At 40.1% G+C, this 23,470-nt stretch overlaps 1 protein-coding gene across 4 annotated transcripts in view; it reads left to right on the plus strand.

Annotated features, from left to right (window-relative positions):
* The window catches only part of limk1a (LIM domain kinase 1a), a 57,235-nt gene that overhangs the window by 14,654 nt on the left and 19,111 nt on the right, over positions 1-23,470 (plus strand). For 3 of the 4 annotated variants that reach the window (XM_028574608.1, XM_028574611.1, XM_028574610.1), the window contains one exon: positions 12,815-12,953. In XM_028574608.1, coding sequence (XP_028430409.1) covers positions 12,815-12,953 — 139 coding nt within the window. Of the gene's footprint in view, positions 1-12,814; positions 12,954-21,270; positions 21,395-23,470 lie in introns of those variants that run through there. The other variant, XM_028574612.1, reaches the window with a different exon arrangement.

The raw sequence follows: 23,470 nt of genomic DNA on the forward strand, positions 1-23,470 counted from the left end.
TCAACACTTTTGAAGTTTTAGGTATTTTCAATATACAAGTTGTAACTAATGATCATTATTGATTAATCTGCCAATTTTCTTGATTTGTCAATGAATCGTTTGGTCTATAAAATGTCCAAAAAAATATTACTTGTACTATCACATCAGACAATAAAAAGCATCAGATCCTCACAATTGAGAAACTAGATCAAGGTTGTGTGAAAAATTACCTATGTTGTTTCAGCCCATAACCAAAGTTCTTAAGTATCACTTCTCCTCAGGTTTTACACAGAAGCTTTTAAACTGACTTAAAGTGACCATATTATGTAGAAAACACTTTTTCTGGGATTTGGGGTGTTATTTTGTGTGTCTGGTGCTTCCACACGCATACAAACTTGGAAAAAAAAAACATCCATGCTGTTCTGAGTGAGATACAGTTTCTGAATGTAGCCTGCCTTCAGTCTCCGGGTGAGCTGTTCAAAATCTGCAGGGCTTTCTACGTCACTAGCCGAAATGAGGTGGCTATCCGTAGCATGCTAGCTCCTTCTCAATGGCAAAACACTGCTACAACACACACAAGTTCACCATAATCTACAAAACAACTACTTACATGTCCCTGTTCTGCAGGTATTTCACGCCAGACTGATCTCATGAAGTGGCGTATGACACGCCAATTTGTATGCCATTTTGGCGTGTTATCACGCATAATCGCTTTTTAGCGTGTTTATGAATGCAATTTGCCCGCCATTGACTTACATTACGAGAGAATTTTCGCTGTAGCGAGTAGTATAAAGGGACGTAGGACCACATAAGGAGGTTGGTTGTTGCAGATGGGTAAAACACAGACTTTCCCCCAGAAGAGCTTTTTTTTATAAAGCCTTCCCCAATGTTTCTTTCCTAAACCCAACCGTTTATTGTTTTCCTAAGCGTGTTTTTGTCGTTTTTTTCTGTGTTTTTGTCGCTTTTTTTGACGTGACGTTCTTGCGATAGTACGTCACGTTCTTGCGATAACACGCAACGTGGCGACTCCACGTGGTGGGTATGTTTACATTTGCTCTATACAGCGTAGACATACACGTGGATAGCTGAAAATGCGTACAGATTAGGGTTGCTCGATTATGGAAAAAAATATAATCACTATTATTTTGGTCAATATTGAAATCACAATAATTTAACACGGTTACTTGTTGAGTTCTGGAAAGATGTTGCAATTATTGAACTTAAAAAAACAGTGGAAAAAGTTAAATAAATCAACAGTAAAAAAAACACAACTGTGAAATTTGCCTTAATACTTTTCCTATTTAAACTTTATTTTTTCATTCAGAACACAACAGAAAATACTTTACTTGCAAAAACGTAATGAGCTAAATAATTGTTTTTCTCGATTATTCTGTTTTTGTGATCATTGGGAGCCGAAATCATAATCACGATTAAATTTCAATTAATTGCACAGCCCTAGTACAGATAACACGCCATTTGGCTTTAGGAAAGTGGCGTGTATGTTTCAGTCATGATGCCATTTTTGTCCATGCAAAGTTGGAAGTGCGCCCTCGTTTAGAAGAAGTCTCCCGGCTTATCCTGCCTTGTAACTGACCAAAGTTGTTTAAACAGCTAGCTAGCTGATATGATCCTTACCTAGCTACTGCGCATGTGCGACTGCCAACAAATTTGTTACAGCAGTGAGATGTCTCATTCTGTAGCTAAAACACAGACCTGAACACAGGGGGAAAATAGGAGCTGCAGCAATGTGCAGTACAACAAAAATATGGTGTTTTTTGAAAATTAAACCATGTAAACCTATCAATCAAAATACAATTATGAACCTGAAAATGAGCATAATATGGGCGCTTTAAATGTAAAGCACAAAAAGTTCATCATTCAGTGTTTAAATTACACTCAATGTCTTCACTCAATTCAAGTCAAGTCAACTTTGTTGTCAATTCTGCAATATGTGTCAGACATACAGAGCAATTGAAAATACATTTCTCACCGACCCACGATGCAATATGGACATGTGCAACAACAGTATCTCATAATGTACAGACTGTCAGGGGGATGTAGATACTGAAACTTGTCCCTGTATAGTTTCAGATTATTTACTCATTTCTCTTTTAAGTTGTCTCTCACATCCCAAATGACACAGCACACACCAGTCATACTTCTGTCTGCCTGGATCCAAAAACTCCAAAAACTTATATGATATTTGTCAGTGACTTCCCTCAATGAACAATGAATCAAACCCTGCTGCCCTGCATGTGACTGTGTGTGTGTGTGTGTGTGTGTGTGTGTGTGTGTGTGTGTGTGTGTGTGTGTGTGTGTGTGTGTGTGTGTGTGTGTGTGTGTGTGTGTGTGTGTGTGTGGCCAAGCAGATAAGCATGTTATCCAGCACAATCAGAAGTAGGGGAAAACTCATTGAATGTCTAGTTTTTATTTTACTCCAAAGAAGCAAGAAATAACAATTTGCTTATGTATTTCTGTTTGTGTAAGTTTGTACATATAAGGGAAAAAATAATTCATATTTATTGCACCATGCATTTCAGATTTTCTGAGATTGCATTTGTTATTCTGACTTTTTTTTTATCACCCAATTAATGATCCAACTGCAGACAGAGAAGATGTACATTATATTAAACAGTTGTGTAGTCTGATTGTATGGCCTGTTGGTCTAAATGAAAGATCAAAAAGAAAAAGCACCTTCCCATAACCTTGCATTAAATAATTTTTTTGTGAAGTTAAATCTTTCCACAGATCCTTTTCTTTGGATTCATGAATATTTCCCTCCTAAAATAGTCTGACTCACAATCTTTTTCTATCAAAAAAAAGTTGCCTGTCATTGCTGTGTTTGATTTTTGATTGAAGCATGTCATTTTGATTAAGTCTCCTTTTATACTCATCCAGTGGCACTTTGCTCTGTGTCTGACTCTGCACCAAAGACTTGTCCTCCTCACTATGACGTTACCAGGATTCATACGTGCTGCTGATAACATTTGCAGAGAGGAGAAAGGAGTCGTCTTGTGTGTTGGCACGTTTTGATTAATCACCTGTTCCCAAGCTCCAACCTTTGGCTCTCGCTACAATGCTTTAATCACACTTTGAAAATTCAATTTTGCCACATTTGTGCTAGATAAACTCAAGACTTAAACCCTGCATGTGATTAAAGAAAGGAGGATTAAAGCCCTTATTCATTCTCTATTTTGTGAGTCCTGTAACTTTTATATTTGACCTTCATCGTTTCATAAAACGTATGCAGTCTTTGTCAGCATTAAGACCTCTGCGTTGAGGCATAAGCCTCTCAGTATATGTGCGCCTGCTCTACCCACTGATCCAACCTGGCCACGACATGATGGCACTTTTAGACTTCCGTGTTGGCTTTAAAGCTAATTCTTGAATTCCACTAGGTTCCACTTTTGCTGCAACACAAAGTAACATCATCCAACAAGGTGCTGTGTGTGCTGTGTTGGCCAATCAAATACATGCAAGCACAGATTCCTGGTAGATTATATTGTAAAGTGAATGCTGTATTTCTACCATTAACCTTGATAGTTGTGATGAATGATAAAGTAACTGCTGTCATAATAACTTCCATGTGAGTATTACAAACCATTGTAATACTCAGAAGCTTTTACACACATTAATCTGTTAGTCCAGCTGGACTTCCTGGATCATATTTCAATAGGATTGTTTTGAAATGAGCCGGGCCTGTGCAGAATCCATAACCACACAATGCATCCCAGTTAGTATTCTGTCCGACTTAATCCAGACATGCTCTGACATCATGCAAACGTAGGCACTGATAACCTCACAAAACAAAGGCGGCTGCAGTTTTTGTTGTCTTGTTTGTTGTCATGGCGTTTTATAGAAACGTTTTGTTTATTTTAACTGGAGAGAAATTGATTTTATTAGTCCGACTAATTAATTTTTAGTGCAACCTGAAGCCAGATGTAGGCTATCAATCCAACCACAAAATAAAGTCACTTTCAGGAGGAATACAAAAATAAAAGCGTAAAGTAAACAGAGCAAGTGCAAAAAGAGTAGCCTGTATTTGCTTTTTTTAACAGTAGGTAAAATAATGAATAAGCTCTTGTTTAACATCCAAGCTCTTCTCCCTTTAATTTAACTTTAATTATTTGTATCTAAAGGCTGGTAAAGCACTGTAGGGAGGAGAAGTTGGACAGTTTTTTTTTGTCTCGTCCAGTGATTGGCACATCTGGGTGACGGCGTCGGATATGTGTTAGCATGATAGATGTATCGGACTGAGATTCTAAACTGACTCACGTGGCTGAATTCACCCACCACCAGGTTCCCCTCATGCATCAGTTCCTCTGTTTGTGTCAAAGCTGTCGAGAAACAGACTTTAATCTAAACTATTTTGTAAACGACACCTGATAATGAACAGGAGCTCTGCTGTCTCTCCTGAATCCCGCTGAACAACGCTCGTCAAGGTTTCCAGAGCTCCCTGAAACCTTTTATCATTTCCTCGCAGTGGAACAAGTGAGAGAGCCCAGGACCGACTGTGTTGACAGTCAGTCTGTCAGGGCAGCTTAACAGTGACAAAGGAAACTGCTGCCGTGCACATCATTTACTCACAGTCTGCCAGGGCTCCTGTTTACCAAGTTAATGGACCACCGGGCCACAAATTAAGAGATTGTCTCCCACAGTCAGTGCAGAGCCAATGCTACAGAGGACGCAATTATAGCTTCTGTTTAAAATGCACAACCTGCTCTCCTTTCTGTGTTTAATTCTTTAATTGTTGCAAAAAACAAGTCCTCCAGGGGTTAATGCCGATGTAAATGTTGCTGAGCTTGTGTTTGCCAAGGTCAAGGGAACACACTGAAGCCTGATTGGCTGAGGGATTTCCTGGGAGAGTGTGAAACCACCCAACAGACAAAGATGTGGGGGTTAGCATGAGGTAGTGCCTCTGTTTTTTTTGTGAGAGGGTGACATCATCGCTATGGCATTCTATGTTACCATGGCAAATAAGGAGGGAGGGGAGGAGACGGGGGATGTTAAAATAAGATGAACAAAAAAGGGGGGCACGTGGGAATGGACTGAATATGTGTGTTAATGTCTGTGTGTGTGAATGAATCAAGCCAAACAAATTCAGCCAATCTGGTCTAATAGGAAAATGTATTTGTTAGTGTGCCCACACACTGTACACACACACACACACACACACACACACACACACAAACAGGTACGTATCCCCCGTCTCCAGGTGGGAATCCTTAGAATTTTCAGGGAAAATATGAGCAGTGAAAATCTTGGCACTGGACCAGGAATTCCACGCCTATTTATGTCTCCTCTGAGGGGAAAGAGTGGTCTCCCCCAGACAGTCTGCCATTTCCTCAGCTTGACTTTCACCCGTCTGTTTGTGTGTGTGTGTGTGTGTGTGTGTGTGTGTGTGTGTGTGTGTGTGTGTGTGTGTGTGTGTGTCCCTCTAACCCACAACCCCCTCGTCTCTTTCCCAGAGGTTGTATTTTCTCTTTGTCTGTAAGGATTTCAGCTTATCCTGCAAGTACAATAACAACAGCCGAGCACTTTTTTCATTCAGTAGACACATTTGTTTCTAACGCTTGACGTTTATTGTCTAATTTTACTGGAAGGCCAAGCAGACCGGTGTATTGGCTTATTGATCAGAACTACTCAAAAGCGTTTCTGCCGTCTTTGCAGATAGAAAGGAGATGGATGTCCTCCTGAGCTTGGCGCAGATAATCGAAGATTTCATAATGAATAAGGACATACACATGTGCGTTTTGGGGGGTGAGGGGGTGGGTGTTTGAAAAGGTGTGGCTCCTCGTAAATCTTTCAGCTTTGAATCTGTCAGTTGGTAATGAACCTGCTCACGCCTCCACCAGAACACACACACCGTTTCCTTTTGACTCCTTCTGCTTCCTGTAGCAGTGTCAGCCCACGCGTCAATTAATGACCTGTGGCTACATGTACACACACACACACACACACACACACACTCAACATAAAATGCTGACCAGAGCTGGATGGTCAGCAAGTTGTGTGTGGGAATCAGATTAAACTTTGGTTTGGTTTCATTTCACTGTGAGGCATTCAAGGATGTATCTTGAAAGAAGTCAAACTGAGATCTGAGAACAGATTAAATACAAGAGCTACATGTTAGTAGTAGCTTCACATACTGCTTTGTTCAGATTAAATTTACAACGATTAGTCGATTAATAGTAAAATAAGAATTAGTGACAATAAGGCAAATTTTCTGTAGTTTTAGCTTCCCAAATGTTTATTTGTCATTCATGATTGTGAATTGATTATCTTTGGGTTTTTTGGACTGTTGGTGAACAAAACAAGACATCAAAAATAAGATGTCACTTTGGGCATTTTTTTTAAATATAAAAAAAAATTAAACATTTAATCAACTAATTGAAAAGAATTGTTAGATTATTCAATAATAAATAAAATAAATAATGGCTAGTTCAGATGTGTACTCTGTGTACATGTTACAAAATAAAAACAAATCATCTTAGTACCATTTTAGCTGAGAAGCTGCAGGGCTGACTCATATTTGAGACCCAGCTGACATGTTACCCCACAAAGCTCTGCATGCTTCACCAACAGGCAACTAAAATAATGGGAACATTTAGCCCTAATTAATAAATAATTTTCCATCAGCATGTCTGCCTTTTCCCTGTGTGTGTCTTTCTATTTGACCTTTACCTAATTCATTTTGATAGGCAGTTAACTGTTGTGAACCTGCAACTAATGATTGTCTTTATTGTTGATTAATCTGCAGATTTATTTCTATTTTGACTAAACCTATAAATTGATTGTTAAAATAGTGACTGATTTATATTCTGTTTAATTGTTTTAGCTTTAGTTTAAACACACATCAAAATAACTATAAATTATATGTTTTTATGTATATTCTGTATGTGCTGAATGGTGACATACAGTATGTTAATGCTTGTCACACATTTTTCTAATTTGTTAAGGCTTCTGTTAGTCATTATTTCTCATTCAATGTATTTACATTTTTTATCCTCTTCAGCAGTTCAGTCCCTCAGGGAATTTAATTTCATTCATTCATTCTGACCTGATGTCTTTTTCCATTCAACTTCAACTCATTCATATCAACTGGGACAAATTAATCATGTTAGGTATTGACCCGGGTCAGGCTGCCAGCATGATAAATAGGATGCACAGTCATTCAAAAGCATATTACATCATGGAAGTGTGCAATAAGATCATCTCACTGGGAATAATAAATATGAATAATAGCAGACTAATAAAAAAGCAACATATGGAAAATTCATCTGGCATACCATAAAAAAAGATAATTTGAATCCCAATTTTTTGTTTATACTAAACTACTACTGTTTTTTTTTTGAAGATTTCATGTCCAGATATTGAGATCCACAATAAACATTTTTGACTTTTTATGACCTAAAATGAAAAAGAATATCTACTCGACCCCTCGTCACACATTACATATGTTGTAAGATCACATTGTTTTATTTGTAAATTTTTTGAAGAGGTAAAACTATCTAACAATTTACAAGAAAAAAAACTAAGATTACTGTAGAGAAATGTAAGGAAAAGCAATATGTTTAAATGATTGTAGCCACGCTAGAATTTACAGACTGAATCGGCACCTCTGTGATTTCAGGTCATATTGGCTGTCTTGCCAATTTTAAATGAAAGTATTGACAGAGCCTCGACATCATGTGTGGGGGATAATGTTCGTAAATTCAAGTAAAATACAGACTTCACTTATCCCGTGTGAATGCGCTGCATGAAACACAGACGTGGGGGGGGGATTTCTAAATTGCATGAGGTCCTCTGGTAATACTAGTCCTGTGCGAATATGGATTTAGTCTTATTTCTTCTTAGGTATCTCAAAATCCTTTAGATTTACTGTATATTGTGAACCCTTAGAGGGGTCCCACCCCCCAGGTTGGGAACAACTAACCTAGAAGACAAAAGAGTATGAAAATTAGCCTTTGCAGATTACAGACACTGAGTTATGTGATTGTGACAGTACTCAGCTGGAGTCAAATGTTAGCAAACACAGACACTGTCTGTGTCTGGGGAAAAACTTGCCTCCTTTTGACCTGGTAAAAGGAATGTATTACTCTGTCACTTCTAGCTAATTCTATCAGGGATTTGAGCAGAAGGGAGGACAGTTGCAGATTTACTAACTCCACTCCCTCGTTCTCATCTTCTCTGTGATTGGTTGTTTGCTGACCTTCGGGGGTTCCAGCTGGGTTTCATGGTGTCTGAAATCTGCTCTGCTCCCTCTCACTTGTTTATGGGAGTTGTTTAAGTCTAAACGCCCTGCCTTTTGTTTGTCTTTTGACATTTTTGTCCTTGGTCATTGCATCTTAAATCAGTCAAAGGTCCATGTTATTTAGTTTTTATTTTCTCTTTGTCTGATATTAGTGTTTTCTCATACCATCTTACAGATTTTCTCAAACTCATTTATTTTTCTGTCCTTGAACATCATTATTGATTGCTTTGCTAAAGGGCATGTAATATTTAGTATTGTCAGAGCGTGTGAGAGTGAGCGAGACTGCTAAGCTTTTTATTCAGCTATTTTTTTCCGGCACATCATATAGCAGAGTGGGTTAAAGACTCTCTGAGTCTTTCACACTGATAATCCTCTTACACGTCCGTTGCTGATGCACACACAAACACAGTCACACAAAAACGCCCAAATGTGAGTGCAAACACACTTTAACACACTAAACGTGAAAAGCATTTCATTTTTTATGGTGGTGGTGTTTTTTTTAGGATCATAGGAGTCCTGAGTTGTAACTGAGCATTGCTGCCGGTCTCCTTTACCTCTGAGATAAGATTCTTGTCCTGAAGGCAGAAATTTGGCGTCGCCATCTGGGAGTCACTAATGTATTCACTCATATCTTTAATACTCTGCTGCCACTCCCAGCTCTGGTCCGAGAGACTTTACTATGAAGGAACTGAACCTTAGAGTGTTAAGGTGTGTGTGTGTGTGTGTGTGTGTGTGTGTGTGTGTGTGTGTGTGTGTGTGTGTGTGTGTGTGTGTGTGTGTGTGTGTGTGTGTGTGTAAACACATCTGTGTGTATCCTCCCCAGGTGAACTTGCCCTAGCAGGGGTTTGCAGATTGTGTGCAGTAATGGCCGTTATTGAGCGGCAGAGAGCCAAGCTGAGTAGTTCCTGGCTTGGTGCTGAGGACGTCTTCTAAAAGCCTTGACCCACTTCCAGCCTCCCCCACACACACACACACACACACACACACACACACACACACACACACGCACACTGCATACTGAAGCAGCTCTGCCACAATCTGCTGAGCTGCAGTGAAGCTCTGCATGCAGATGCTGGGAAGAGTGGGTGTGTCTGTCTGTCTAATAAATTGTGTGTGCGTGTGCTGCAATGGTATGTGTGTAGTTATGTGTGTATGTGTAGGCTTACAGTAGAGGTGCAACACCTTGGGCAAAATCAAGGAGAATTGGTGCTTCTGCTGAATATATTAACGAGCCCTTCATTGATTGTTACTTTACTAACCAGCCACAAACATGTTAAACAGCAAAGTGTCTTCTTGTCTCTGTGTGATAAAGACGGGAGACACATAACTGCACAGATACGGGTCACATTTAAGCCCTCACAGAGCGATTCTACTAAAGAGTAGTGTGTGTGTAGGGCTGCAACTAATGACTATTTCATTATTAATTATTAATTATTAATTGATTTTCTCTATAGTTGATCAATCGTTTTGCCCATTAAATGTCAGAAAGAACTAAAATATGCCCATTGCTATTTTTCAAAAACCAAAGGTGACATCTTAAAATGTCTTGTTTTTACCGACCAACAGTCCCAAGCCCAAAGCTATTCAATTTACTATCAAATAAGACAAAGAAAAGTAGTAAATCCTTACAAATGAGAATCTCGAGCCAGGAAATGTTTGTCATTTTGCTTACAACAAAATACAAGGACAAAGTATGCAAAGACAGCATAGTAGGTCAAATCAGAGCCGGACACCAAGAACTGAGCAATGTCACTAAAATTAAGAAATGTGACTCATGTGTAAATGTAAACAGCAAGAAAATAGGATGAGACGAGAGACAACGTGAATCATTGTGCTCCAGCCTTTGGAGACATGCACACTCTTTAATATGTTTATAACAAACAGCCCTGGTCTTAAAGGAACACACCAACTTATTGGGACTTTAGCTTATTCACAGTAACCCCCAGAGTTAGACAAGTCGATACATACCCTTCTCATCTCCGTGCGTGTTGTAACTCTGTCTGACGCCCCCAGCGCTAGCTAAGCCTAATCACAGGTTCCAACTAGCCTACTGCTCCGAATAAGTGACAAAATAACGGCAACATGTTCCTATTTACATGTTGTGATTTGTATAGTCACAGGGTGTACAAATAACAAGGTCACTATGCTTTTACTATCTAGTAAAAAGCTGCCCTGAGCTGGGACGAGGCCAGACGGCTGGCTGATGGGAGGGATGCTCCACTGGGAAAGACGCTCACTTCTTAGTCGTGGCCATTAGACACAGAGATTTATACAGATTACAAACAAGCACATACAAGGCTGCAATCATGCAGATGCAAGTGCACTAACTCACACATACAGTACAGAAATGCTTTTACCATAAGCATAGGGATTAGCAAAATTTTTTATATATGGCCACACGCAGCGCAAATGTGCCCACTTGTCCACATCATTGAATACATGACATGTTTACAAACAAATTATAATGAAAAAGAACAGATAGAGACACATTTTCTAATCAATGGGGAGATCTGTAAGGTTTAGGTTTATTATATTATATTATTACTATACCTGGTTTATTCTGGTGTGTTTTTCAACAACAGATGGGCCTGAGTTACATGAGATTGTTAACACCCTTTGTTTTGCTAAGAATTATCATCCATTATCAATTACCAGGATATAAAGTAAATAACCTTCTTCGTCCGTTTTTGTCACTATTTTGACTATCAAACCAGCATTTGCACCATGTTTGCTTATTTGCATTGTCAGTCACCACCCACGCTCTTTGTCACCATATTATGTTATGTTATTATGTCGCCCTCTGTCTGTCCTCGAATCTTTGTCATTCACCCTTTGATCTGTCAGTGTCTGATGTCTATGAGGCTAACGTCACTCTGGACTTTTAAAGCAGCTTTCTATGGAACTCTGGAGTCAGACGAACAGACCAGACAGAGCTCTACATGTAATTAGTCTATGTTGGATGGTGCTGATTGTCAGACTGTCTGTAAAGAAAAAAGTAGATTCTGAACACAGTCTCAACAACAAGTGTTCATTTTCAGAAATGCAAAACATAATGCTGCTGTCTGCCCCTGGATAACTTTACGTGAGGAGCACTATATGTGTAACAAAATTAGATTAGATTCAACTTTATTGTCCTCACAGAGTGGGCCTACAGGTACTGAGATAACGAAATGCAGTAAAATGCATGCTCTGCCCGGGAATCAAATCGCAAGAATAGGAACCTTGCATGATACCCCTACACCAGCGGCTATACTGCAGTCATTGTACACATTTTTACATGTTTCATAATAAAATTGTTTTTGGAACAGAAGCAGCATGCTTTCGGCCTCAGGGGGGAGCATTGCAAGAGTTGACTGATATCTTTCGTATAGCTTTCATATAGGTCTATGTTTATGAGCCGGCGTTGCTAGGAGACATGCTGTCAACCTCGTCGTACGCACATAAATAAAACAATAGCTTGTTTTATTGTTTCATATCTATGGTTGTACGTTATTTAATTGATAAACAAGTGTAGCTGGTTTTAAACCGTCTCTGCATGTAGCCTATATCCTATGAAAGTTGGTGCAAGATGCGCTGATGACTTATCATGCTGTTAAGTTTGCAAACTGTTTCTGCCTCCTTCACGGGTTCAGTTGCGGAGAAGGAACATGATCAAACTCAGAGCAACAGGTAACGTGACGTTAATGCTACCCCCGTCGCCTCAGCACTCTTTACGTTACACCGTGTCAAGTCAAATCAAAGTCAAAACAAACACTAAGGACGGATTTCTTAGAAAAAACATTTAAATTAAGTTTGACTTCTGGTCGGCTACTGATTGATGTTGGTTAATGAAATATTTACATATGGCACACACTGCACATGTTGTTCAGCTACAATGACATTGTTTTGTCTTGTGTTCCTCCCTTTTGCCATTACTGTTTTTCTAAGGCCCAGCCATAGTTGTTGGTGTGATCTCATTTTTGTCTGTTCCACCCATAGACTGTGTAAGGTTCCACCTCAGTTGTAGTGGTGTGCGATAGAGCCACAATGGGACTTATTATCACCATGAAAACTATAATTTAGGGCCCTTTAGGATGTCATTAGAAGGGTAAAGTACGGTTTGGAGGGTGCAGTACAACATACTGTTTTGTCAACACAAGAGTGTGCACTTTTTAAAGTTCCTGGAGGTCTGAACTGCCGATTCAGTGACATACTGATGATGTTGGACACTTGTGTTTTCAGCTTTTTCTGCTCATCAAATGTAGAAATATTGTACAATTAGTGTTAAAAAAAATAGTTTATGAATCTATTATTTTTTTGAAAGACATTTTAAATCAATGTTTTAAGTCATTCATCAAGCAAAAATGCAAAATATTTTCTGGTTCCAGCTTTATATTATTGTAAATTAAATATGTTAATTTAAAATAATAAATTAAATATATACATAGAAATAAAATTGTATTTCTATGGACTGTTGTAGATGTGCAATTTCAATAACTCTGGGACCTTATGATAGGTGTTCGGTGTATGTTTTGGGCTTATAAAGGAGTTAAGTAATTGCTCAACTGCTCATGTATCTCTTTTCGTCTGTTCTTTTGTCAGGTGTTGTGAGTGCAGCGCCTCGCTGTCCCACTGGTATTATGAAAAGGATGGAAGGCTTTTCTGCAAGAAGGACTATTGGGCCAAATTTGGGGAGCTGTGCCATGGCTGCAATGACCCGATCACCACCGGCCTCATCATGGTAAGAGGATTCATCCGCTGACTCTCATCTATCATCTGCTCCCTGGTTCTTTGTTTGCTGGTAAACCTCGAGTTACAGCCTGCAGCGGTGACACTCACAGTACGCACATACACACACACACACACACACACACACACACACACACACCTGAGTCCATACATTTACAGCCTTACTGGTTGGTGTGTGCACGTAGGATTTGTGCCAGACCTGTAACTGACCCTGATGCCTTTGGTTGCTTTGTCAGATTGTCTTACAGACCACCAGTGAAAGTCAGAGCTGTTGTTGTGACACAGGAGAGCAGAGAAGTTCATGTGCAGAATAGATGTGGTCACAGCACCGGAAAGCAATTAAACAATAGAGTGAGCCTCCACTGATAAGTGCTGCTGCATTATAGAAAAGACAAGATACAAGCATCAAAGGAGAGTTGTGTCTGTTTGTTGATTAGTGATGGAATCATACACATTCAAGGCTTGATTAATACTGTATGTCGGTGTAACAGTATATGTTGGGCTCTTTTTCCCTGCTGGTGCAAGACCAGCAGCAGCACAAATGCAGGTGCAATGCAATTTTCCTTTTTTTTTGTGCCTGTTCAGTGATCTCCTGGCGCCAAATGAACTCACCCCTGCTGAGGTGATGGGAGAGGAGCAGCTGAGGCTGTGTTAATGATTAGCAGTGCAATTTATTTTCAGCCCAAAACACAGACCACTTCTTAGTACAAATGCAAGGCCATTTTCAGGGTTTTAGTTTGCAAAGACACACACACACACACACACACACACACACACACACACACACACACACACACACACACACACACACACACACACACACACACCTCTCCAAAATCACACACAAAACACCCATAATGTTGATTTTTGCCTCACTCAGTTTGCTACATGTTTTCTTCTACTGCATAGATTGAAATATTCATTAAAATACAATTTGAATGCAGTTTAACATACAATATGTAATTCTCTGCACTAGAGGCCTCTCAATCGAAACACAGACTTTTTGATGACGTCGTGAAATTGTTCATCATTGGGATCATGGGAGTTGTTGCCTTCACTGTTAAACAACCACCATTGACGATGAAAATGTATCTGTTCAAAACCCAGACTATTGACTTGATTAATACAGTAATTCACTGACTGTCCTTTGATAGAGGAAGCTGGTTAAAATAAAAAGCTGAGTTCATTCGTTGCACATCTTCTTAGACACATTTGCTTCCTGGTCAGCTACAGCAGCCAGCAGCTTCATTAGGTCATGTTTCATGGTCACGATGAACAGAAATCATTCATGGCTCGGCTTTTCTCTGCATCTCTGAGTGTGTGTGTGTGTGTGTGTGTGTGTGTGTGTGCGTGTGTGTGTGTGTGTGTGTATATTTTATCATTTACTCCAGACAGCTTGCCCTTTGCAGTGCAATCTCAGTAATGAAACATGTAGGAGACTCTAAAGTGAATTAGTTGGAGAGAGATTGCAGCACCACCTCTCCTCTTATTTCTCCTTCTCTGGTTTACTGCTCCTTTTACAGTGCAAAAACACTGATTGACCGTATCTGCAGTTACACTTAAATAAATTTGAGATCGGTCAGCCAATCAGCCTTTAGTTGCCAAGATGGCCAGAACAATTGTATTACCTTGTAGACATGAAGGGCAGCTCCCTACGTCTGTGCCACACCCAGTCTACTCCAGTCCCGTACAGTCACTCGGACATCTGCGCAGATTAGCAGGCGAACACGGTCCTATTTTTAGTGAAAACACTTCAAGCTCCATGATGCAGAGATGAGTCAGAGTCTGCAGACAAAAACGTAGAACTGATGGTCAGCCAGACCAAAACAATAAATATGTAAGGTATGGGAATTTAATTACTACTACCACAGTGATGTCCACCATACAAGCCGAAGAAACCGGCTATCCAACTTTTAGAACTTAGAACTTCTAGACCTTAAGTGTACATTGTTTTGTTGACTGCTGTTTCCAAGGACAAGGATCAACTGTCAAGCTTAAAATAACTTGTCTGTGAAAATAGATAGAAAAGTGTGATTGTATACCGTTTACAGTGTTTTTTCAGTGACCACAGCTGCCCTATGGATGGGGCCATTGTCCTAATTGACAATAATATCTTAGACTGTACATGCTGGCGTGTTTGTTTGGGTGTACACAGGTGTGTGTGTCTGTGTGTGTCTGTGTGCGTGTGCAGCTTCATCTGCCGCTTCTGCTCCTGTCAGCACCTTCAGCCTTGAGTAAACTGGTAGTAATTCAGCCAGATGATGTTACACAGTTATTTACTGCCCTTACTGAGACTGATTAATGTGCTGAATACTAGTTAACTGATGTAATTGAATTTCCTCTCCTACCAGCCCTCCTTCACTCTATCCGTCCATCACACCTCATACTGTGCAGTGATCCCAGCCATTTCCGCGTTCAGTTTAGAGTGGGTCTGCCTTTCTGCAAACAACCCAGGGCTAAGAGCCAGCTGATGGGAGTGGGGCCAGACATCGACCTGGGCCTGTTAGACGTCCAGACTTTGAGAGGAGATTCTGGTTTCACGGTTTCTCCCCCTCACTGCGTTATCTTTTCCACGACGCTCTGTCATCAGGTTGCTCGCAACACTCCTGTGTGTCTTTAGAGTAGACTCCAGTTTAATGTTGACTAGCAAGACATTTATGATTAAATACCATGGCCTTTGGTCAAACCTTCTTTGATTTAAAGGTGGAGTAGATGATGTAGAAGAGTTTATGTTGGTGAGATGATTAACTTTAACATGAAATGTAATATCTGAGGTAAAACCCGCAGAAAGCGCACGCTGTGATACTTCAGCTTACGTTGGAATTTTCCAGACCTGCAGTTCATCGGGTATTCAGAGCCTTTCTCCGCCCACTATACCGTAAATTGTGCTGTAGCAAAGCGTTAAGTACTGGTGCTATGATACGGCTGAGTGCAGACTACGATATTCCCACTGCTGATGCTATGACTGTTTGAAATGATCCTGATGCCAATATTTAATAATGTAGCGAGGAGTTTAAAAACTGCTGGAATGGGATGTGAATGCTGAGTCGGAGATTCAATGTCAACTTTGATTTCTTCCAGTAACTGTAATATTGCATGGCTTCTTAATCTAACGCTTAATGATTTTGTGTTCGCTCAACTGAAAAAATGTGATCCTTGTGGCAAAAATCTTGGCCTATGTCTTTGTCTTGCTCGGATTACTGCTGCCATTTCACCAGGCGGCATATGCGAGGAAACCCGCTTGCGGCTGGTTTACACCTGCTTTTAAGAGGCGGAGAATTTTCACTGCAAAATAGAGGTGCACTTTCACAGAAGGTTTTTGTACGAATACATAATTAGGCGCACTTTACGCTTCCCCTCCCATCTCTTTATGGGAAACTCCCACTTTCCCCTTGACCCTCCCGTGAAGGCATATGTATGACATGGAAAAGCGCAATTTGCCATTTTCAGTCCCTGCGACACACCTTCACACATGTTCATGTTCGTACATACCTCGCCATGCTTTTACTAATACGCCTGAAGTGGGCGCAAAAGTGTTAGTACATCTGGCCCCGTGTGTATACTGTATATATTTGAGATATGAGAGACAAAACTATGATTGGTTTGTGAGTGCACTTGTGAAAAAGGCTGAAAGAAACAGATATATAACGCAGGAGTAACCATAGATGGAGAAGGAAATAATTGACTAGTTTGGGATTAACTTGAATGAGTGGATAGAAAGCTACGTGTTGTAAAGGCCGGGTAATGGTAGAAAAGTTAGTATGACTAGTTGGAAGGCAAAATTGCTAGCTGTTCTGAACAGCCACACTTAAAGGTGGACTGGAAACTAGGGGTGGTACGGTTCACAAAACCCACGGTTCGGTTCGTATCACGGTTTTAGGATCACGGTTTTCGGTTCTGTACGGTTCTTGTCGTTATTTTTTCTTTTAATCTTTAACACTCCAGAAATATACTTCAGCATATTATATATAAAAATGTTCCCACACACCAGACTTATATGACGCTGGCGCATCCTCCAACCACGGGCAGCCTTCCTTATCTCTCCCACTTGCCATTCATACACGTGACGTGACCTGCACACTCCACCGTTCTCTTAATACATTCTGCACTCCACTTGAGGAGCGGTCGGCTTGGCGCGTCTCAAAATCTGACAAAAATCTTTCAAACTGACCTTTGTTGAGCTGAAATGAAGACAGATTCAGCAACTGCATGGCCTATTTCTTGCTTAAAATGTTTTCAGAAACACGTTTCAGTGAACTATTTTTGTAAAATACGAGATCGTATTCTGAACGAGCCGCCATTAGAGTCTGTTTTGAAATTCGGGAGCAGCCAGACCCACGTGATGCGTTCGTCCAATCAGCTGCCATGTGTTGCGTTCGTCACGCTCATCCCGCTTGTCATTTCCGGTAAGTGTCGAAAGTGGGCACTACGGCATTAAGTGGTTAGTGCACATTAACAGTGTACTGACGAACTGTGCGACCCACACACGCTCCGAACCGAGACAAGCGAACCGAGACAAGCGAACCGAGCGGTTTGGATGTTTTTTCATGAACCGTACCACCCCTACTGGAAACCCACTATCAAAGAGAGGGAAAAGATGCGATATTGTTTAAGTATGGGAATAACGGCGTACATTTTAAGACATTCTCTCTCAGAAGGCATCCATATAGCCAAAACGTCTTGCTGTTAGTCCATCAGGTCCCATTATTGTTTTGTCATGACCAATCATGAAGTTGCTGTTTTGTGTGTTTTCATCATGTTAGTGCTTACAGAAAAGCTCCTACTAGGTGGTTGTGGCCTTACTGGCAACTAAATCTGGCATTGGAATCTTGGGGACTTTCTTTGTTTCTTTTTCTTTCTTTCTTTTTGTTTCTGAGATTGCAAGAAGTACCAACATAGCTGAAGGTGAAATCCAAGACATTTCCCTGAAATCACAAGTGCTTATGATTTTGGAGTTTTTGGCATCATATGTTCCCAAATCAAAATCACATGTTCTGAAAGTTACATCGTGTTCCAAGTATTGTTTTCTGTTTTTGGATTTGCATTTGGATCTTTTTGGAACATTTTGTTACAAATAATAAATGAAAAAACAAAGAAATGAAAATGAATAAACACATCATTGTCTTAAATAACAGACCTGACTTGTTATGAATTCATGAGTGAGATTAAGTTTGAATTCATGAGTGAGATTAAGTTTGAGTGTTTTTGTGAAGATTGTTTGATATGAAATTTGCTAAATCATGATTTTACTCATTACATAGTGTTTCCAGTATTAGATACACATACTTTCCAGTATTAGATACACATACTGTACATGTTGTATGTCATTCAGTGGTACTGCTTTAACTGCTTAAAAGATTAACCAGAGCAGTTTAACAGTGAGAGACAGACAATTTTGGTTCTGTGCCTTGAATTTATTCTGACTTTGAGTTGTATACAAATATTCTCCTATGTATGTGGTTATTATTGAGAAATTTAGATATTTTGGGGGGGGGGTTGGCCACCAAACCAATGGAAAGTCCCAAATCAAAGTGTACTTTATCAACTCCCTCTGGTGTGAGGTAGCTCTGTGGTTGAGTGGGAATCTGCCAGTTGTTTCTATAAATGCCTGACGATTGTTTTGCCTCTAAGTGAAGACAGACAAATGTGTAATAGGTGTTGGGAAATTATATTGTTATGTTAAGTTGTTGCTGTTCAGGCTGTGACACATGTTTTTTCTAGCAGCAGGATAAGTTGATGAGCTCATCAGTGGCGTTGAACACAGTATGAACACAGCGCTCTGCCTCAGTGTAGAAACTTGTTTTGCATAAAAATAAGGATAAGGGACAGTTGTCTTTTCATTAAAACTCCTGAGAGAGGTCAGAGGTCAGGCGCACACAGAGGGGTGTCCTAATGCAGCTGCCAGGGCCTCAGTGTCTTGCTCAAGGGCACTTCAGCTGGATGGCTCAATGCTGTGATGGAGGATTTGTTTTAAACATTCCATTCAATATCAACCCTTAGATTTATAGAGAGCATAACCTGACCAGTGAGCTTAACCAAAGTCTTTTTTGAAAATTGTTGATCATTTCCTCTTTTCAGAGTGGAAACTCTGACGAAAGTCGCAGCCTCTGTAGGCTGAAATCCCCTGTGGCACGGCTGTGGGCTGCTGGGTGTCACTTCTGAGCTGACTGCCAGTAGGTTTGACAAAACCTGTGATAAGAAGTAATTGATGCAACTTTTCACTGTTGAAGGTGATAATGTCATTGTTGTTGTCTTCAGAGCTTGTTTCCACTGCCTCCAAGTAACCAAAAATGTAGTTATTGCGGGATAAAAATGCACAAATAATGTAACAATTGCAAAAGTAGAAAAGAGCCATTATGTCAACATAATGTTGTTTGTTTTACAGCAACATTAGCTGACATGGGCCTCCATAAGATACTGATCATGCCAGACCAAGTAAAGCTGTAGCAGTAACAACTGAGTGTAATGAAGAGGAATGTCTTATTTTGTCTTGCTTTAAAAGAGAGTTACTACATAACATACTTGCAGGTACAATGGTGATTAAAGTTACATTCCTGGTCATTTCTCCTTCCTTTAGATTATTGGCCAAATGCATATGATTGCGAGATATTTATAATGGCATCTACTGCACAGTGGTGATGGGAGACAAATTATCAGCTGCTTCGAGACACACCCAGAATTAGAAAAAAATGTCGCCCCAGTTTATCATAGATAATGTTGGTCTTTTTTTGCGATGCAAGATAACTTGCTCTATTCTTTACCTATACATCAACTATGTTTTTTAGCAGATAAAAAACATGCAGGAAATTACTGAACACCAGACAGGTGATGTTCAAAAGTTAAATAGATGATGGTGTAACTGTAATTAATAACAAAAGACTAAAACAAAAATAAAAAGTCAAAACATTTGGTCACTTTAAGACTGTGAAGCTGATGTCTAATTTAATTGTTTAATTGTGTATCAATACAATCACAACTGCTGAGTACTGCAGTTACAATACAGTTCAAGTTCTGTAAACAATCTGATGATTCAAACTGAACGTAAACGCGACTGTTGTTGTATTTTCTGTGTGTTGACCTTTACCCTGGATGTGCGTGGATTTCTCTGGAAGAGTTACTTATGCAGCTTCCATACAGTAACTTAATTAGGTTTTCTGTACCAGCCATTTCTCTCTGCAGTCTGTCTCCGCTGCTTTAACATGAGAACCAACAGGCAGTGTGGAGAGTCTATTAATATCTACCCACTCAGATGGTCTTCTGAGGGATTGACACATGGCATGCAGGACATGTTAGGGACGTAAAGAAAGTGAGACAACAAGCCGGATAAGTGAGACACAGAGCCAGAGAGGGAAAGAGTGACGCAGCAGCAAAGATAAACCATTGGAAGAGAGATTGTACGAGGCAAGAGAGGACAGAAAAGTAGAGCAGGACAGTGCTAATAAATCAGCTAAACCCTATTAATATCATGTTTACTTAATTTATACTCAATGTTATCTACATTTAAAGTGCATGCTAGCGCTAGCATGTAAGTTAAGCTATTGTGTTTATATGTTTGTAGTCTAGCTAAATTGATGCACATTGCTGGGATATAGCCTGACATCTGGCATAGTTCTCACGTGCCGGATGTCCCTCCCTTTCCACTATCTCCGCTATCTATTTTGCAAGGGCATCATTGCTGCATCCGGTGCTTGGTGCTGCCCAGGATGGTTGTGATTGGTTTAAAGAAATACAAACAAGCCAGAGTTTTTTTTTTTCCTATCCTAGAATAGATAAGTGGTGTAGCCAGACCGTACTTAAGCGCTGACACACTGCAGTGGAGATAGGTCTGGCAATGCGAGACTAATGTGCTTGAAACAATGCTGTTATGGCTTTTTTTCACTTTAACATAACAAGATAATAAATTAGTTAACAAAGAACATTTTTCCCCCACAAAATGTCCCATTTGTCAAGCCTGTTACTTTCACACTGCTAGTTTTCACTGGTTTCGAAATGTGATTGCAGGAATTGGGGCAGCATGGGAAAAGAGATGTGAGGAGCAGGGGTGTGTGGTTGAAGCAGCCGGGTGGCACGTGTGCAAGAGTGGGCGGTGCCAAACAGGAAACGATGAGGTCATAGCAAAAGTGAAAGAGAAGAGGAAGGCAGGGTGGGAGGGGGAGAGCCAGGAGGAGTGACATTGATTCAGAGATGAGCTCAGCTGCAAAGGCGTGGGCTGCTCTCTCTCTCTCTCTCTCTCTCTCTCTCTCTCTCCTCCCTCCCCCCCGCAGCTCCGTCTCTCTGGCCGGTTTGGTCGCTGCCAGTGTTTTGTTGTGACAGCGCGTGCCTCACTAGAATGAACTAGAACAGCGAGGAGAGTCGCCAGCTCTTGCTGATATGGTGGGAGACTTGTTTTTCTGGAGCTTCTGCTGTCTCAGGCTGTGGAAAAGAGATAAGAAGGTGAGGATGTTCACTGCTGCTGCTCTGGATTACTGCGTCTCTAATGGGTGATGTACAGTCTTACACGAGCCGGCGAGGAGGCAGGGAAGCAAGTCTCAAGTGGCTGGTTGAGATGGTTTGCCGGTTGCTCCTGCAGACATTCTCTCCATCTTCATCTCTTTGATTATATATTTCAACTAGATACTGTACCCTGCTGTGTTTTGTGTGACATTTTAAACTGGGTTAGTGTATTGCCTAGTAATAACAGATCTGATCTCTTTCTGTACGATGCATTTTTTTTCCATGCCATGAAGAACTGATGAGCCATGGCACACGTGCTATTTATAGAGAGCATTCTTAAAAAAGTAGGATTTAAAGTGTGAGTGCACACATTCAGAGATGAACAACAGTTGTCTTGTCACTGCACCGTCACTGTGTTATTTTTTATTTACCACCTACCACTCTGTAAACCACAGTGGATGCAAGACTTAGAAAGAAGAAGCTGAATACATTAACAGCATTTCTAAAGCAGAGGCCAGTGTATACTGTGATACTGTACTGTTTGTAGCTGAACGGGGGTTTCCATTCAGACAGCATCAATGGGGCCTACTGTCTTCTCTCTCAGGCTTTCAGTCTAATTGTATTTGACTAAATGATGTCTACTGTAGAATGTCTCAAAGGGAACCAGGATCATGTCTTCCATTGGCCTTTTATCTACTCCAACAGTCTTGATTGCATCATTGCAAAATCTTGATCATATTGTGTTTATTGGCGCTTTAGGAATTCCCTTTGACACATTTTTGGGATCTGACCCAGTTGTATTTCTCTCTGTGGGGAGTATAAGGTACCTACTGAACGTGTGGTATTTACTATTTCTTTAAAACATCAGCATGAGGTCATTATTTAAACACAATTCTTAAGCTACGTGGTGATTCTGGTAGCTCAGTCACATATGGACTGTGTTTTTGAGTTTAGCCAATGAAGGAGGCTTTTTAAGTAAAGTTCATTACATCAAACATGAGGTTGACCAGAGCCAGATGTCCTATAACTTAGCGAGTCCATTCAGAAGCACCTTCGGCAGTGTTGTTATGAGCTCATCGTTCCACATTTAGCCAGAGCAGAGTGAAGTCAGAGGGTCCAACTGGTGTTTATGTGGGACTTGTTGAGGTAAAGAGACCAGAAGGCATGTAGAGGTTCCTGATGAGGTATTGCTGTGTATAAACACATGCATTAACACACATGTACTGTTGGTCTTATCACTTCCAATCTCTGTGTGTTCACTTGACCCTAAACTGAACTAGTTTTAAATTATTAATTTGGTCTGTAAAGAATTGTCTAAAACACAAATATATCTATACTGCTATTATAGAGGGCAGTTAGCGTTTTTAAACAATTTATCAAATATCAAGATAGTGGATTAATTGACTAATCGATTAATCAACTGATTTGTTTTAGCTCAATTTAGAGATCCTCTCTACAGTCCCTAAGCAGAGATTGTGAGATGTGCTGCTTAAGGAAAATAAAAATATTTATTTATTTAAATGTTTACCTCTGTATTATTATTAAAATCTTCAGGTTTACCTTTGATTCATCTGGTAGCGTATGAGTAGGGTTGGGCATCGAGAACCGATTCCTATAGAGAGCCGAAGTCACGCCCTTCTACTTCCGGCCAATGGGACCTATCTTTCGAAAAAATATGAACGATGGTCAATGGAGAGATAATAATTATTTTTTGATCCCATTTGAATTGAGCCATTACGAATATGATGTTCGTCAATTTAAAAGATAATTTTTCAACCGAAGAAAGTCTCAGTTTATTGTTAAACTGTTGAAGTATAAGACTGTGAAAATACGTAATTAGAAAGACTACACACTTCATGGATGACGTCTGGCTGAAGCTACAATGTCTGTGTGTATCGTACCGGGGATGTAACGTTACTCTAATGAGCAGAGGATCTCGCTTGTTCTTTTGCTTTTCTGCTAAAAACACTTGACTTGATAAAACACAGCAGTTAAGATGACGTTACATGTATTGTGGAACAAAGCTAAGCTAGCTAGCTAGCGAGCAAGCCGAGCATCAAGCTAGGTGAGGTAGAT

The sequence above is a fragment of the Perca flavescens genome, chromosome 3 (assembly GCF_004354835.1).
Source record: "Perca flavescens isolate YP-PL-M2 chromosome 3, PFLA_1.0, whole genome shotgun sequence".
Taxonomy (NCBI): Eukaryota; Metazoa; Chordata; class Actinopteri; order Perciformes; family Percidae; genus Perca; species Perca flavescens.